This window comes from Sardina pilchardus, chromosome 4, assembly GCF_963854185.1.
Source record: "Sardina pilchardus chromosome 4, fSarPil1.1, whole genome shotgun sequence".
Classification (NCBI taxonomy): Eukaryota; Metazoa; Chordata; class Actinopteri; order Clupeiformes; family Clupeidae; genus Sardina; species Sardina pilchardus.
The window spans coordinates 8,907,920-8,921,184 of record NC_084997.1 but is presented as its reverse complement, the minus strand read 5'-3'; the positions used below and the strand labels follow the sequence as shown (position 1 = coordinate 8,921,184).

At 47.6% G+C, this 13,265-nt stretch overlaps 1 protein-coding gene across 2 annotated transcripts in view; it reads left to right on the top strand.

Moving 5' to 3' along the window:
- Window positions 1–13,265, top strand: part of tanc1b (tetratricopeptide repeat, ankyrin repeat and coiled-coil containing 1b) — a 118,646-nt gene that overhangs the window by 9,894 nt on the left and 95,487 nt on the right. For both annotated transcript variants that reach the window (XM_062534024.1, XM_062534023.1), the window contains exon 2: window positions 787–883. In XM_062534024.1, the coding sequence (XP_062390008.1) occupies window positions 787–883 (97 nt within the window). The remainder of the gene's footprint in view (window positions 1–786; window positions 884–13,265) is intronic.

Below are 13,265 nucleotides of genomic sequence, written 5' to 3'. Positions count from 1 at the left end.
AGTTGGGTGTAATTATCTGGGAGCCAAGAACCTTTTGAATAAACAGATCACTAGATACACATCTTCATGTTCTAGGTGAGGTCTTACAAATAGGTAAGTAGGAATAAGGGGTGTATTATCAGAGAATGAGTGCACTGCACAGTGAGGTGTATGATGGAGCAGATAGCCTCTTAAACAAGCGGGGCGTCGGTAATGTGGATGTTATAATGGTGCTTATGTGGTATGTCTCCCAGACCATCTGGCCCTTTTCCCAAATTCCCTCCCTAAACAAACCCAGAGTGAACCACCATTTAAAACACAAGGGCAATAAAAATGTGATTTATGGCGTTTTCCCCCCTACCTCACAAGTAATCAGTCCAATAATGTTATAGAAAGGCTGACAGGGAAAAATAAGCTGAACGTCCAGCGCTATCGTGATTAGCCACCGAAAAAAACCCCCGACTAAGTTCAGCAGTATAGCATCAATTAGATGAGGAATGTCAAGAATCCGACAGATTGTTTTCCTGCATAACAAAAAGCCGTCCCATTTCTGTGCTGTTTAAATATGGGAGCATTCTTTCCACCCCGGCGCTGCCAGAGATGACCCGCAGGATTGGGAGAGGAATTGAGAGAAGTGTGGGAAATATCTCAGCGCTACGCGACAAGACGAGTACAAGAAGATGTCCAATGTGTCATCATTACCATCACCATGACTGTTGTCTTAACCGTGGACTTGTACCCTCCTTCCGGCCTCTGTGCTATTTTCTGACCACCCCCTAAATGCTTTCCGTTTTCTTTTCTTGACAGGGTGACGGCGAGGCGATTCTCGGGAAAAACGGCACCATGTTCAAATCAGTTCTGAAGAAGAGCAGAGAAGGAGGAAAGGGGAGCAAGAAGGAATCAGGTATGCAAGACGTGAAGGGAGTGGCGGAGCTTGCCGTCAGTGGGGCCGTCACTATAAGGACGACTCACAGCCGCCATACCTGTTAGCTGTTTGTGTTGCCAGGTCAGGGCCTTACTCTGAGTGGTTAAAGGTGGAAAGCAGAACCAGATGCTGGTCTGGAGGAGTTTATGTAAGGTGAAAAGATGTTTGACTGATGTAATTTGATGTGTTGGGTTTTCACGGCGGGATATGGAATGGCTCGAGTCTTGGTTGGAACTTGGAACAGGAAGATTCCAGTTTCTTGCGTTTTAAGGGCGGACAACCTCTCAGGTATTTGGTGATTAGCCCATTTTCCTCTAAGTGAGGCCTCCTTCGAGACTCGCCGTGCTCTGGAAGAGATTGAGCCAGATCCATGGCCTCGACCTCACCCAACTGTCCTAGACATCCAGAATTTTCTATTGCAATTTACCTGATCAATGTCAATGTCCGCTTCAGGGTGTGGTCCAACCTTATAATCATGTAATAAGGATACTTTGCCTTGAGCAGACGTTGTCTGTATGCCAGTGTTCGCTCCATTGAGAAGATTATTTATTACCCCATTTTTGTCAGTTATCCATCCCTCGGAGCCTCTAATAATGTGAGCTTTGACTACTGTAAACATCTCATTGAGCTGCTAGAGACATCTGTGCCAGTGGCTTGCCAAGTTTGGCATCGGCACTCTTTGTTGTGTTATTGGCTCTGCCTCAGCTCAGGCAGAGGCTTGCCTCCGATAAAGACCGCTCACTTTTGATTAAAGGCCCTGGCCCGCTCTGACACCAGCTTAGCCCCCTTGTCACATGACACATTGTAGTTTTTCTTCCTGTCTCTCTTTTCTTTCCGCTCTTTCCTTCCTTCTTTCCTTGCCTCCTCACTTCCTTTCTCCTCTCCGATGTACTCCCCCCCCCTCTTCCACCCCTCCCCCTGCATCTCTGGAGGCGCTTCCAACTGACAGTGTGCAGTTGAAATCCATAAGAGGAACTTACTTACCCGCAGGCCCTGAGTGTTGCATCAGTAAACTTGGGAATGTCTCACCCCCAACCCTTCAGCACATATGCCTACGTCAAGGCGGTTCAAGCTATTAATCAATCTGGCTCAGTGAAAACACCTGATCGTCGCTGGTGTTTATGTCAACGGTGTTTTTTTTTTTTTTTTAAGGCTTCGCCGCAGTTGTAGGAACATGTCCGACATGTCTTAGTCACAGAGTGCCTACGCCCCGGGTTGAGTGAATAAGCTCACCAGAGGCGCGGTGATCTGTCTTCACCCGCTCAAGCTTCAGAGGGGAGAGAGAGGGCCCACACAGCGTCATTCCCGCTCAGCCGTAGCCCATTCGTCATGCGGACTGGAGGAGGGTCGTTGTCTGCGCTGCAGCCACCAGCAACAATGAAAGCCCGCCACTCCTCCCTTTGGAGAGGGTGACAATGCTGACAGGGCTCCTTCCACCCCCCTACCTTCTCCTGTGGTTTCTCTGACAGTCAAACTGGCCTGGGATCTGGAGATGATATCACTCTAGAGACACATGTGGTCCTGAAATGAAAGATGCAGGGATTCCGCTCACGGAGTAAATGATTAGTCAATTCCTCTGAAAGCTGTGCTCTCATGAAGAACTCGCAGTGCGTTTTTTATTTAAGTTATTCATCATCTGTTATGCAGTCTTCACCTCTGATGAACTTGTTTTGTTAGAAACTAAATCTTAAAAAGAATATTCAACTCTCCAACCCTGGGTATGGAAATCATGAGGGTGCACACTGTTTGGTATTCGGGAAGTGGTTGTAGATGGCTCCCCTCCCTGTGGACATGGACACACATGCTATTCGGAAACAGTGCCCTCTGGTTGGGGGTTAGAAATGAGGTTAGTAACACAGTGGTCCTAATGGGAGATGCCATGCTAATCAAATTGGATTCTGCACGGCATATTTAATGCGCCACGTGCCTAGATGGTGACATATTGCACATGAAAAATTCAACGCACCTTCTGTTGGATCGCATTATGCTCCCAAATGGCAGCCGCCTCAACCCGATGCTAAACTTGGCCGTCTGGTCGAGTGAACATGCCGCATGACGTAAAAATTTGATCACCCTCCCCTGTCACGTTGAAATCTTATTTAAACAGCTTGACAGGGATACATGGATCTTGCATAAAGTTGATACAGCAGCGGGGGCCGCAGGCTCTGAAATAATTGTTCAGCGCCAGCCGCACTCTGCTTAAGCAATTATTACCCCCCTGCCTGCATATTTCCCACAGTCGTTTCAACTCGGCTGAGTCCTGTCAAACTTATTTCCATTGATAACTGCATTAGCGAATCAGCACTACCTGGCCACTGTGGCCTAATTTGTTTCCTTGTAGACATGCAATTGTGGAGAGGAGACAGATGAGTTGCAATTCAGGATGCCCCCCCTTCTCTCAAATTTTAATGAAGAGTGTGATATTAAACATTGAGGTGTTCTGTAATGGAAATGAGCATGTGCTTGGGGAAGGCCCCCATCATTGGATAATTGTATGATAGCTCAGCATATGTTCCTCATAAGGCCGGCCTGTGGCCTGGAGGGAACTTTAAAGGCATTGCGGAAACTTGGCCCATGTGCCAGATACCGCAGTCATTAGCCTGCCTCTGGGAGCACCACATTGCCAGGGCCCGCAAACACGCCAATCGCTAATTCAGCCTTTCCCCATGCTATTTCTTGCCCTTTTTCTTCCCCTCCCCCTGCCTCTTCCCTTCGTTCCCTCTTCTCCTCCTCCTCCTCTCTTAGCCTTCATCATTGGTACCTCCTCCAAAGCTGTTTTGAGCAGTTGGCCTTTTTTAATCCCTTTCAAGTTAAACTTTTATTTTACAGCGGAAGATCCTGGAAGTGGGATGCTGGTTAGCGGTGGCCCTGGGGCTTTGATCTGAGCACTCTCTTTAAAAGGTCACGTCGCCCGCCGCCCTCACTGCCGTTAATGGATTTGAGGCTCTAGGCACCGGGTGCTTGTTGGATTATGTAGTTGTAAAATACAACTCCTCTGGATTAATTGGTATTCAGTTTAAGGATGCTCTCCTTTTTAAAGGGGCCCCTCCTGTTAACCTTTTAGCAGCCAACTGCACATTGACCACTGGTGGTTCAGGTGCAGCTGGGTGTAACAGCCAAGTAAATGACTCGCATGAAGAGGATTTTCTCTTTTAAGGTCTGGAAACCCTGTAAAAACAGCAAATTCCATCAAAGACACTCACATTTGAGATGCTCAGAGACACTTGCTGCTGTCATGTCATTGCAGTGCCTGAGCACTGTCCGCATCTCCTCAGGCGCCTTCAGTTAACACATAGCCATCAGAAGCGACAGCCTATGAAGGCCACACTCGCACCCCATCCAGATCCTGTGTAAATTATTGCACAACCTCTCGAGTCCACCTACGCACATGGCATCCAGTGTTGATGGAACCGATGGCATGTGACACAGCTGTGCGAGACCAATTCGTATCTCTTTGGAGATTCAAAGATAGACTCTTTCCAGGCTACGCTCCGTCAAAGTGGATGGCAAGGGCAAGCTGCCTCCTTACGGTTCTATTTCTGGTCACGGATGATTGACTGCGTTTGGGAAGGGTTGAAAGCAAACACTCTCTTCCCGCTGATCCTCAGTGATATCACCGCAGTCAAAGAGCCGGTCCATGAATTATAGCTTGAATCAGGAAAGCTGCACTTCAGCAGTGTGATTCACCTAGTTTGAGTGTGTGTTTGAGTCTTGTCCAACTATTACTTAGTCAGATGTTTTGTTGTGGGAGTGCTGGGCAGCATTAGGCCTAAGTGTTACTCACACTGGCGCATAACGAGCATCTTGAGGAAACTCAACCTCCTCGTTCTGTCCATTGTCCCTGGCGCCTCCTCTGTGAGCGTGGCTTTGTGGCAAAGGCCACCCGCTCAGCTGGGAGCCTCTGCTGCCCACCCCGGCACCGTCTGAGCCTCTTCCGACCGCTGCTGCCCTCATTGGAAACAGTAACCAGCAGCCCAAAACTTCCATAAGCACTGCAGCCTCCGTGTGTAAATATTGGCTGGCTGTCATTCCATTTGCGTGATGTCTCTGTAAACGGTTTTGGTGCTTCAAACTTGGCTGTAATAGCATTTCAATCTGGAGTGATCCTGCAAAATATTTCTGTTTAATTTGGCCATCAACTGGCTGTGTCTTTTTAATGTGTGGAAAATCACTTTTCTGTGATTAATATGCCCGTCATTAACTCTTACTTCTTGAATAATTGAATCCAAATGTTTGTGTTTCACCAACTTCTGGCGGACTGGTGCTCAGTAAAATTTTGTAATTATGATATTGCATTTCAGGCTGTTTTTTCCCAACCATCTTTAAAATTGTGACCACATTACTGCATTTCCAGGATTTTTTTTTTTTTATCCCTGCCTTGTTGAGGGCAATTATGACACTTCTGGATTAAGACATTATGGAGAATTGAGAAATCGAGAAGAAAAGAGACACAGAGACAGGTCGTCTTTTCACCAAGGGTGCTAGTAGACACTAGTGCATGCTGCATGCTGCACATGAAATCAGTGAGTAATTGGAGTGTGTGTCATTGAAGTTGGTGTGGTCTCATTAAATTCCGCATAGCATCCAACCCAAGAAGGAGCATGTGACCGTCGCCCTTTCCCTTCAAAGAGCTCCCGCACCAGGGGGTCAGTCCTTTCTCTCCTGCGTCGAAGCCACACTCGTATAAAAACCATCCAATTATAACACCCTTGAAACGCTGACCACAAAATAATTAGATATCCAGTGATTGATAGCATGCCCTTCCCTATAACATAATAATGAAATTATCACTGAACAGTTTTAAATGATTTGTTTGAATATTTCCATGAAGGATCAGACACAGAAAAAGTTGGCTTACTGAGTATAACACGGGGCTTAGAAGATTTACGTCCGTTCCCCTGAGGAGGAGCAGCAGACTATGATTTTGCTGGGGCCTGTTTGATTTATATATACACACACCACACACACACACTCACAGACACGGGCACAGTGAGTTCTGATTAAATGTGTTGGTATGGAATGATATGGTGTTAGGCCTTGCTGTGTTATCAGGTAGATTAGAGCCTAGGGGATTGGCCAGCGTGACAGGGTGGCCTCTGATTGGACCGTGGCGGCTGAATGCAGCCTGTTTTTTCAGCTGTGCGGAGTAGCTGGTACGGACTGTCTCAGCGGTACCCCTGCGCGACCGCACAGAATTGTTGGTGGAGGGCCAGGCAACAGAGGAAACAGAATTCCTCCCCTCCCTTTGATGTGCACAGGTTGTTTTTCAGCATAGCACTAATTCAGGACGCAGAGGCTGCAAGTAACATTAAAAAGGAAAGGCGTTGCGATAAGCACATTGCATAATGAGAGTGAGATGTTTATGCTCTTTGTTACCAAAATAGACTTTGTTTTGTTTCCTCTTTCTCATCTGATCTCCTCAGGACTATTTGCTGCTGTGTTTATCAGCTTATTACAGCCATTTCAATACACTTTCGATAAAACGACTATTGTCATTTTCTGCATAGTTGGGCAATTCCTTCTTATCTGGTAAAATAAATTATGAACAGTAACCTCATTGTGTCTGCGGTGTGTGGAAGGGACATTAGATTTGTTTTGACATTGAAATGGTAGTACAGGTTTTGCCTCTGATGTCTGTGGGAACACGGAAGTGGTATGAGGCATTCACCAGTCAGGTAATGCCTAACCTTCTCAAATGGCCTGTTTTTCTGGTTTGTTCTATTTGCAACATGTCTGCCTCCCCTTTTCTATTCCTCATCCCTTTTTCCCACACAGTGTTTCTTTGTCTTTCTCTCTCAGTAGTGGGCAATGGTCATCAGCAAGCCATTTCTCCAAATGAGATTTATGTTCTGTCGCATGAGTCTTACCTGTTGCCCGCCACTTGACCACTGCGTGCGTCAGTGAGGGAGGTGGTCAGGTGAAATGGCGGGTAAGGTGCGTCTGTGTGCGGTCTATGGCCGGGAGTTCTTGGGCATGAAGGGAATCTCTACACCAGCTCACAGGTGGTCAGTCAGACCAGCCTCCACACAGGCTTCATTCATGGCCCTGACCACAGGTGCTATGCACAGCCCAACCCCCAGTGCCCCCAAACGTCCAGCGAACAGCTGAGACAGCAGCAAGGTCCCACTCTCTCGGCCATCCCTGCCTCTCCCTCACCTCAACCTGGTAGGTCTCACAGGAAGCTGCCTTACCAACACTGTCAGCTAACATTTGCAAATGCTGCAAGGATGGACAACTGCAGGTTGGTAGGAGGTTAGCTGCTGAACTTTTTTTTTAAACTTAGAGCAGACTGCCATCTCATTGCATTTCTGAATACCATGCCACACCATGTGGTGGTCATTGTCAAGAAGCTCGACCTCTGAATGTTGGAATGACCTATTTCATTTCAGTGAAACTTTCTGCAGCATTCTGTTGAACACATTTAGAGACACCACACAACTTTATAAATCTGTTATGTAAAAAGAATGAATAAAAGAAAGAAAGACAAATGACTGTTCAGTGTGTCTTGTCATAAGTGGAGTTTCTCAGCTGCTCTTCAGAGGTCAGGGGGAGCTCTGGCACCCAGGTGGGAGCTGAGCGAACACGCTGATTTACGACGTTTCAGGAGTAGAGGGGATGAAGCAAAAGCTTAAAATAGTTTTCATCGATTCATCTAGTTTCAGATAAAAGAATACATTGAAGAAGCAAGATTTTTTTTTATATATATAAGATTCATATCAGATCGGGCTGACCTTTTTGTCATAAAAATAGGCTACACCCTTACAGTTGAAGTTATGCTGTGTCAGAATCTCTTTGCTTATTTCCGTCAACAGTCAACATAGAGACTTTTAATTTGAAGTTTGTTCCCCAGGATGAGAAGGAGAAGATCTGCTCGCATATGAAAGAATCAGTCTGAAGGGATAAAGGTAGTCAAGAAGAGAAGCAAAACAAACCAAAAAAACCTCAACAATCAACGAGATAAACAGATGGCTGCTTCAGGAAGTCTAGACCACAGAGGTGCCCCTAGACCAGCTCCAGGAGAGACGACCTCAGTGCCGTCTGTCAGCAGCTCCTCTGCCACATTCCTCGTGAAGCCACACTCCAAGCTCGCTGATATCTGCAGCATGCAATCTTTGTTACAGTAATAACTAACCCCTTTGTTCTCTGCCCTCTGTGCTTTTGTTATCCCCCAATTTGTGGTGCTTTGGGTAATTGGTTTGTACAGTGTATCCTTGGGGCATTCGCTTTGTACCCACTCGGTGATGTTGTCAAGTAAAATTGAACTCCTAGCTTATACGGCATCCTTTTCTTCCATTTTTTCCTACTGAAATAACACGCACCTCCTCTGTCAAATATTTATTTTGTCTCGACAGAAGCAGGCGTGGACAACAGTTGTGCGTAGGAACAGAGCTTTTGGCCAGGCATTAATTGGTCCTTGTTTGCAGCAGTGGGTAAACCGAGGATCTCAAAGGAGAGACCCAACAAGCCTGATGAGGCTCTAAAGCTCCGAAATGTAATCAGCAAAGACTTTGTTTAAATCCCACTCCTCCCTCCCCAAAGACCGTCTCTCTCTCTCAGACGTCAGCTGTTTATAGGTCTCGCAACACCTCGTGGAAAAAGAGCACACGCACTCAGACAAAGGGCCCTCGGCCGTTCGCTGTCCTGGTGTGACATGTGAGCGTGCTTTCGTCTCCGACGGGGAGCGGGGCACGCCTTGCGGGCTCGTTAGGAACGGGTCACGAGGGACCCGTGAGGCCCGGGAACGCGCCGGGAATGCTGGGCGACGAGGAAAGCGACGCTTTTGTGTGTTGTAAAAATAAAGAAGTGTGGACAGACGCTCAAGTTTGTGGGGAAATCCCTGCCAGTGCCTCAGCCACATGACTCAGGTGCTCATTGTGTGACCAACACATTTCTTGGCACTTCATGGCATGTTGGTTTGACAATGGAGGCAACAGATTGCAGGTCAGTGCTGTAAATGCAGTATGTTACGTCATCTTCCATTATGATGTCGGACTTTTGTGTGTCCCTTATCGAAGATAAGATTTGCTAAGATTTGTCCAGAAGATGTACTGTGCTTTAAACCTAGATCACCACTAAAATGCCCTATAAAGTTCAGAACAGGTTGTTGTTATAGGAATGGTATGGTATAAAAACTACATGAAGCACGCAAGTAGGCCCATGTACAAAAGAAATCATAACAGGCCCAACCTCAGGGCTGAATCGAGACATAGCCTGGCATCAAAGCTGTCAAGCGCCCAGGAGGTAACGATTAGCTTGGGCGTAGCTGCAACCGCATACGACACAAACACACCCTCAGCCATGGGCAAGCGTTCAAACCTCAGGTGTGTCCGCACAAGACCCACCCCGTGTCTTCCCTCATTTCATAGAAATGAAGAGGGAGATGGGATGAGGGAGAGAGAGAGAGAGAGAGAGCAGCATGAAAGTATCCATTGGAGCACTTACCAAGCTGTTGCACTCCAATACATGTTTGTAAAACCTTGACAAACAACAAACAATAATCCTTGTTCGTTAAATCATATGATCCAGCAGTGGGTTACTGAAGCCTTTGAAGCTGACATAATTTGGCTAATCTCTCTCAGCACAGTTAGATTTACCCTAAATATTCTGCAAATGGGCTCATGCAGTCGTACAGACATTAAAGGCATGAAGCGTAATGGTACTGATGTGGTAACAAAGTAGGATATTAGTTCAGAGAGCTATTTTACATGCAGCCTACCCCCTCCCTTGACTTAACCCAATTTTCACAAACTGCATGTTTTGTGATAGACCTTGAAAAATTGCAGACTTGACATCTTATTTTTTATTCTGCTCTTTGTTTGTCCTGAAGTTGCTGCTGGAGGGTTCTTCTTTTTTCTTTTTACCAGAGAAGCTTGGAGGACATGCTTCAGCTGAGGTGCTTTTAGTCAAATTCAGGGCTCTGTTGCTGAGCACTTCTGAGCACATTCAGGCTCCATCCTTCAGGGGTGATATCTGGCACAGAGGCAGTCATCACCCCCCGCCAGCCTCAACGGTGGCTGTAGACATGAAGGGGGTGCCATGGAGATGCTCCAGGTCTCCCACTGGCCCCGTTGGCTGCCAGCTCTCTGGCCGGAGAGAACCACTTCTCATTTCCTCTCTCCGCTCCCTGGTGCTTTGGACGGTTGTCCATGACCTTGGAAGGGCTGGTGTGGTGGGGGACGGGAGGGGGGTGTGAAAGCGAGGAGGGGAAAGAAAAAACAAGCACACCAGAATTGGCTGGGAACTAGCGGTGATGTCATCACAGTCCCCTCCTGGAGCCAAGGCTGAAGTGTTATCTTGGATGTCCACCATCCGCGGGGCTATGAGTCGGCTTTCCCTTACGCCCCTGAAGAGCAGTGAAGGGACACTCTATCAGTTGGCCAGGCAGGGGTGGTTTTGAAGGCCAGTCCAGGGCCGTTGTGACAGCACGTCGCCCGGAAAGGTCAGACAGCCTCGGACTTTTTCTGATTACGGCGTGCTGTGACGACGGAGGGCCGCATTCCATTTACCTGATGGCTTCTGTGTGTTTAGCGAGCCTCTACAACCTCTGCAGAATCCCTGCCGCCGTGTTCCCATGGGAGCGGACTTTATGACTCACTCGGAGCCTCACCTCTCTGGTTACTCCATTTAAACGCGATCCGTGATATTTAATAGCGAGAATTAATGGATTTGGTCATTACCATTCAGCGCACCCTCCGGCACACACCGCGCTGGAACAGGTCCTTGGCACAGAGACACTCTGATTTAAAAACATTAACAGCACAAAGAGGTGACATCATTCAGCTAACTCCCGTTTTGGGCTGACTGATTACATTTGGAATCAAAGACAGAACCAAGCTTGTTTCCATGGCACCCAATCTGTAGTGCAACTCCAGCCAGTTTTGAGTGTGGGTGTGAGCGTATTTGCACGTCTGTTTGTGTATGTGTGTATCTGAGAGTCCCCCCTCTCATGCGCACACACACACACACACAACCACACACACACAACCACACAGTTTCTTAAGAGTGTGTTGGCCCTTGGGCCTCAGTGTTCTCAGCTCTGCTGCGTCTCTCTGAAAGGGAGCGCGGGAGCGGCCCTTTGTGATTGTGATCGGGGCCCGCCGCTGAATGCTCTCCATCCCCAAGCAGAGGCCAGCTGAACTAATGACCCCGCTCCCTTTGTGCTCGGCCTCAAAGAAAGAAGGGATAATGCCTCCCACCTTTCACTTTGCGCTTCCAGAGTGGCCCCACAGCACGATTTCTCTGTAGGGCTCTCCAGCAATGACGGTGTTTCAATTCAGGCTCCACAACATTGAGGCCCTCCGAGACCTGGGTCTAGCTGGAGAGTCGATCGCACAGAAAGTTGGCAAACCACGGGAGAATAACTGTCCGCCATCATTAGTGGGGCGCCTGTTAATCGGGCTGGAAAGCATGATTCATTGATTTAAACCAGTGTGATCAAGCTAAAACCCTACAGCTGTATTGACATTTATCAAGTTATGTAAAAAAAAAGAATCAAGACAGACATCAACAAACTGGAATGAACCAGCGCTCTTCTTTGCCGAGAGTATGTTAGGATGCACACGCAATGGCAGGTTATTACTCTGGGCTTTTGACTTCGATCCCCTCCAGTCTCCATTGTTTACTTACTGGATTAAGTCCAGTGGGGTGGAGGTCTGGCTTTGTACCCCAGTCACATCCATTCCACTGTCTTCAATGGGCCCTGCTGATGTGACTGCCCATTGTCCACCAGCCTGGTGTCATTCTCATGACCTCACCTGGCCCGAGGAGAGCCGGTGCTTAATGGGGTGTGTTAATGGCAATCAAAATCTGCCGTTAACCTCTTAGCCCCAGCGGCCGCCCCTGGGAAGACCTCTGCATGGAAAACAAATTTGTTTCGCACACGAGCTGTTTTTGTGGGCCGGGGCTAAAGGAAGCAGGAAGGTGCTACTCGGAGGTCGTATACGATTTGGGAATCGGGCGGGGGAAGGGAGCAGTGTCCAAGGTTAACACAGAAAGCAGAGTGGTGGCTGTCAAAGCACTTTCCTCCTCTCTGTGTTTCTGTCTTTCTTTGGCTTGCTCAAGCTTCTCCGCGTTTTCCCATCTGGAAGCTTACCTTGTACTCTGAACTCTGCTGTCATGTTCTAAGAATTTTGCGTGTGACAGAGGAACGTGACGTACCCTTCTAATTGGCCTCAGTAAATCGCTCTGGTACATGTCAAGGCCCAAAAATCTCCTCGGTTCTCTGGAGAAGTGAGTATAATTCGCGAAAGCTCATTACGTCGTCACTTTAGGGAATATGCAATGAAGAAAACATGTTGCTTGAGAATATTTGCAAGGCAGTCAGGCATGATTGCCTTTGAAAAGCTTTGATTGGAATGGCATTTGCCATGTCACTGTGCCAAAATGAATGTAGAATGGCTTGAATGGAGATATGCCAGAGATGAGCATCTGTGTGTGTTTGTGTGTGTGTGTTTGTGTGTGTGTGTGTGTGTGTGTGGCTGGGTGGTTAACAATACATGCCACAGTGACACTGATGAAGCCTGTTAACACGGGGACATTCACACAAGTTATTCTGACGATGCAGAATATGAATGGCAACAAAAGCCCCTTGCTCTGCCTGGTTCCCTATGCTATTACCCAGGCCGCTCAAATGAGCTCCAGAGGATTAAGAACACATCAAGAAGTTAACGCTGGCTTTGGATGTGAAAGTGCTGCACTTTGTTAATTGTTTTTTTCTTTAATCCCCTCTCGACTTTGTTGAAGGTGCTTGCCATTCTGTAACGTGTGGTGAAAAGAGCTTTCAGCAGGATCTGCGCGGTCGTGTCTGAAGTGATCCGTGGTCGATTACGTGGCACATTTTTTTCATATGCTTGTGGTCATGGTAAGCTTTTCATATCCGTCGCCCCAACTGATTATAGCAAAAGCCCACATCTGAAAGTCGCATTGCGTTTGATACTGCAAGGCCCTTAAAAATCTGCCTGTGGAGATTAAGCATTGTTTCCTGGCCTTTGAGGAAAGGAGATGGCCGGCCGAATGTTCTCCTGCTGAAGTTCCTTAAAGCACTGCAACGATCATCTCTACTGTGATCCCGAGACTTATAAAAGTGGTGCGAGAGAACTAGATCCCCTAATAGCTTCACCACCCGTCTCCATTCCTCTGGCCCCAGTAAGTCAGCAGTGGCCGATATCCCCAACAACACATGTACATACATTTTAAACACCCTCGTCCGAATGCTTTTTCCAGCGCACCAAGGGTACGTCTTGATATGTTCCTGCGAAATCTGCCTTTGTACTTAAGTGACGTGCAGCCCAGAGTTCTCCCCTTTCAGATGGATTGACCCTTTCCTGCTTTCCTCAGGCCCTCCAGCCTGTGTCCGTCAGTA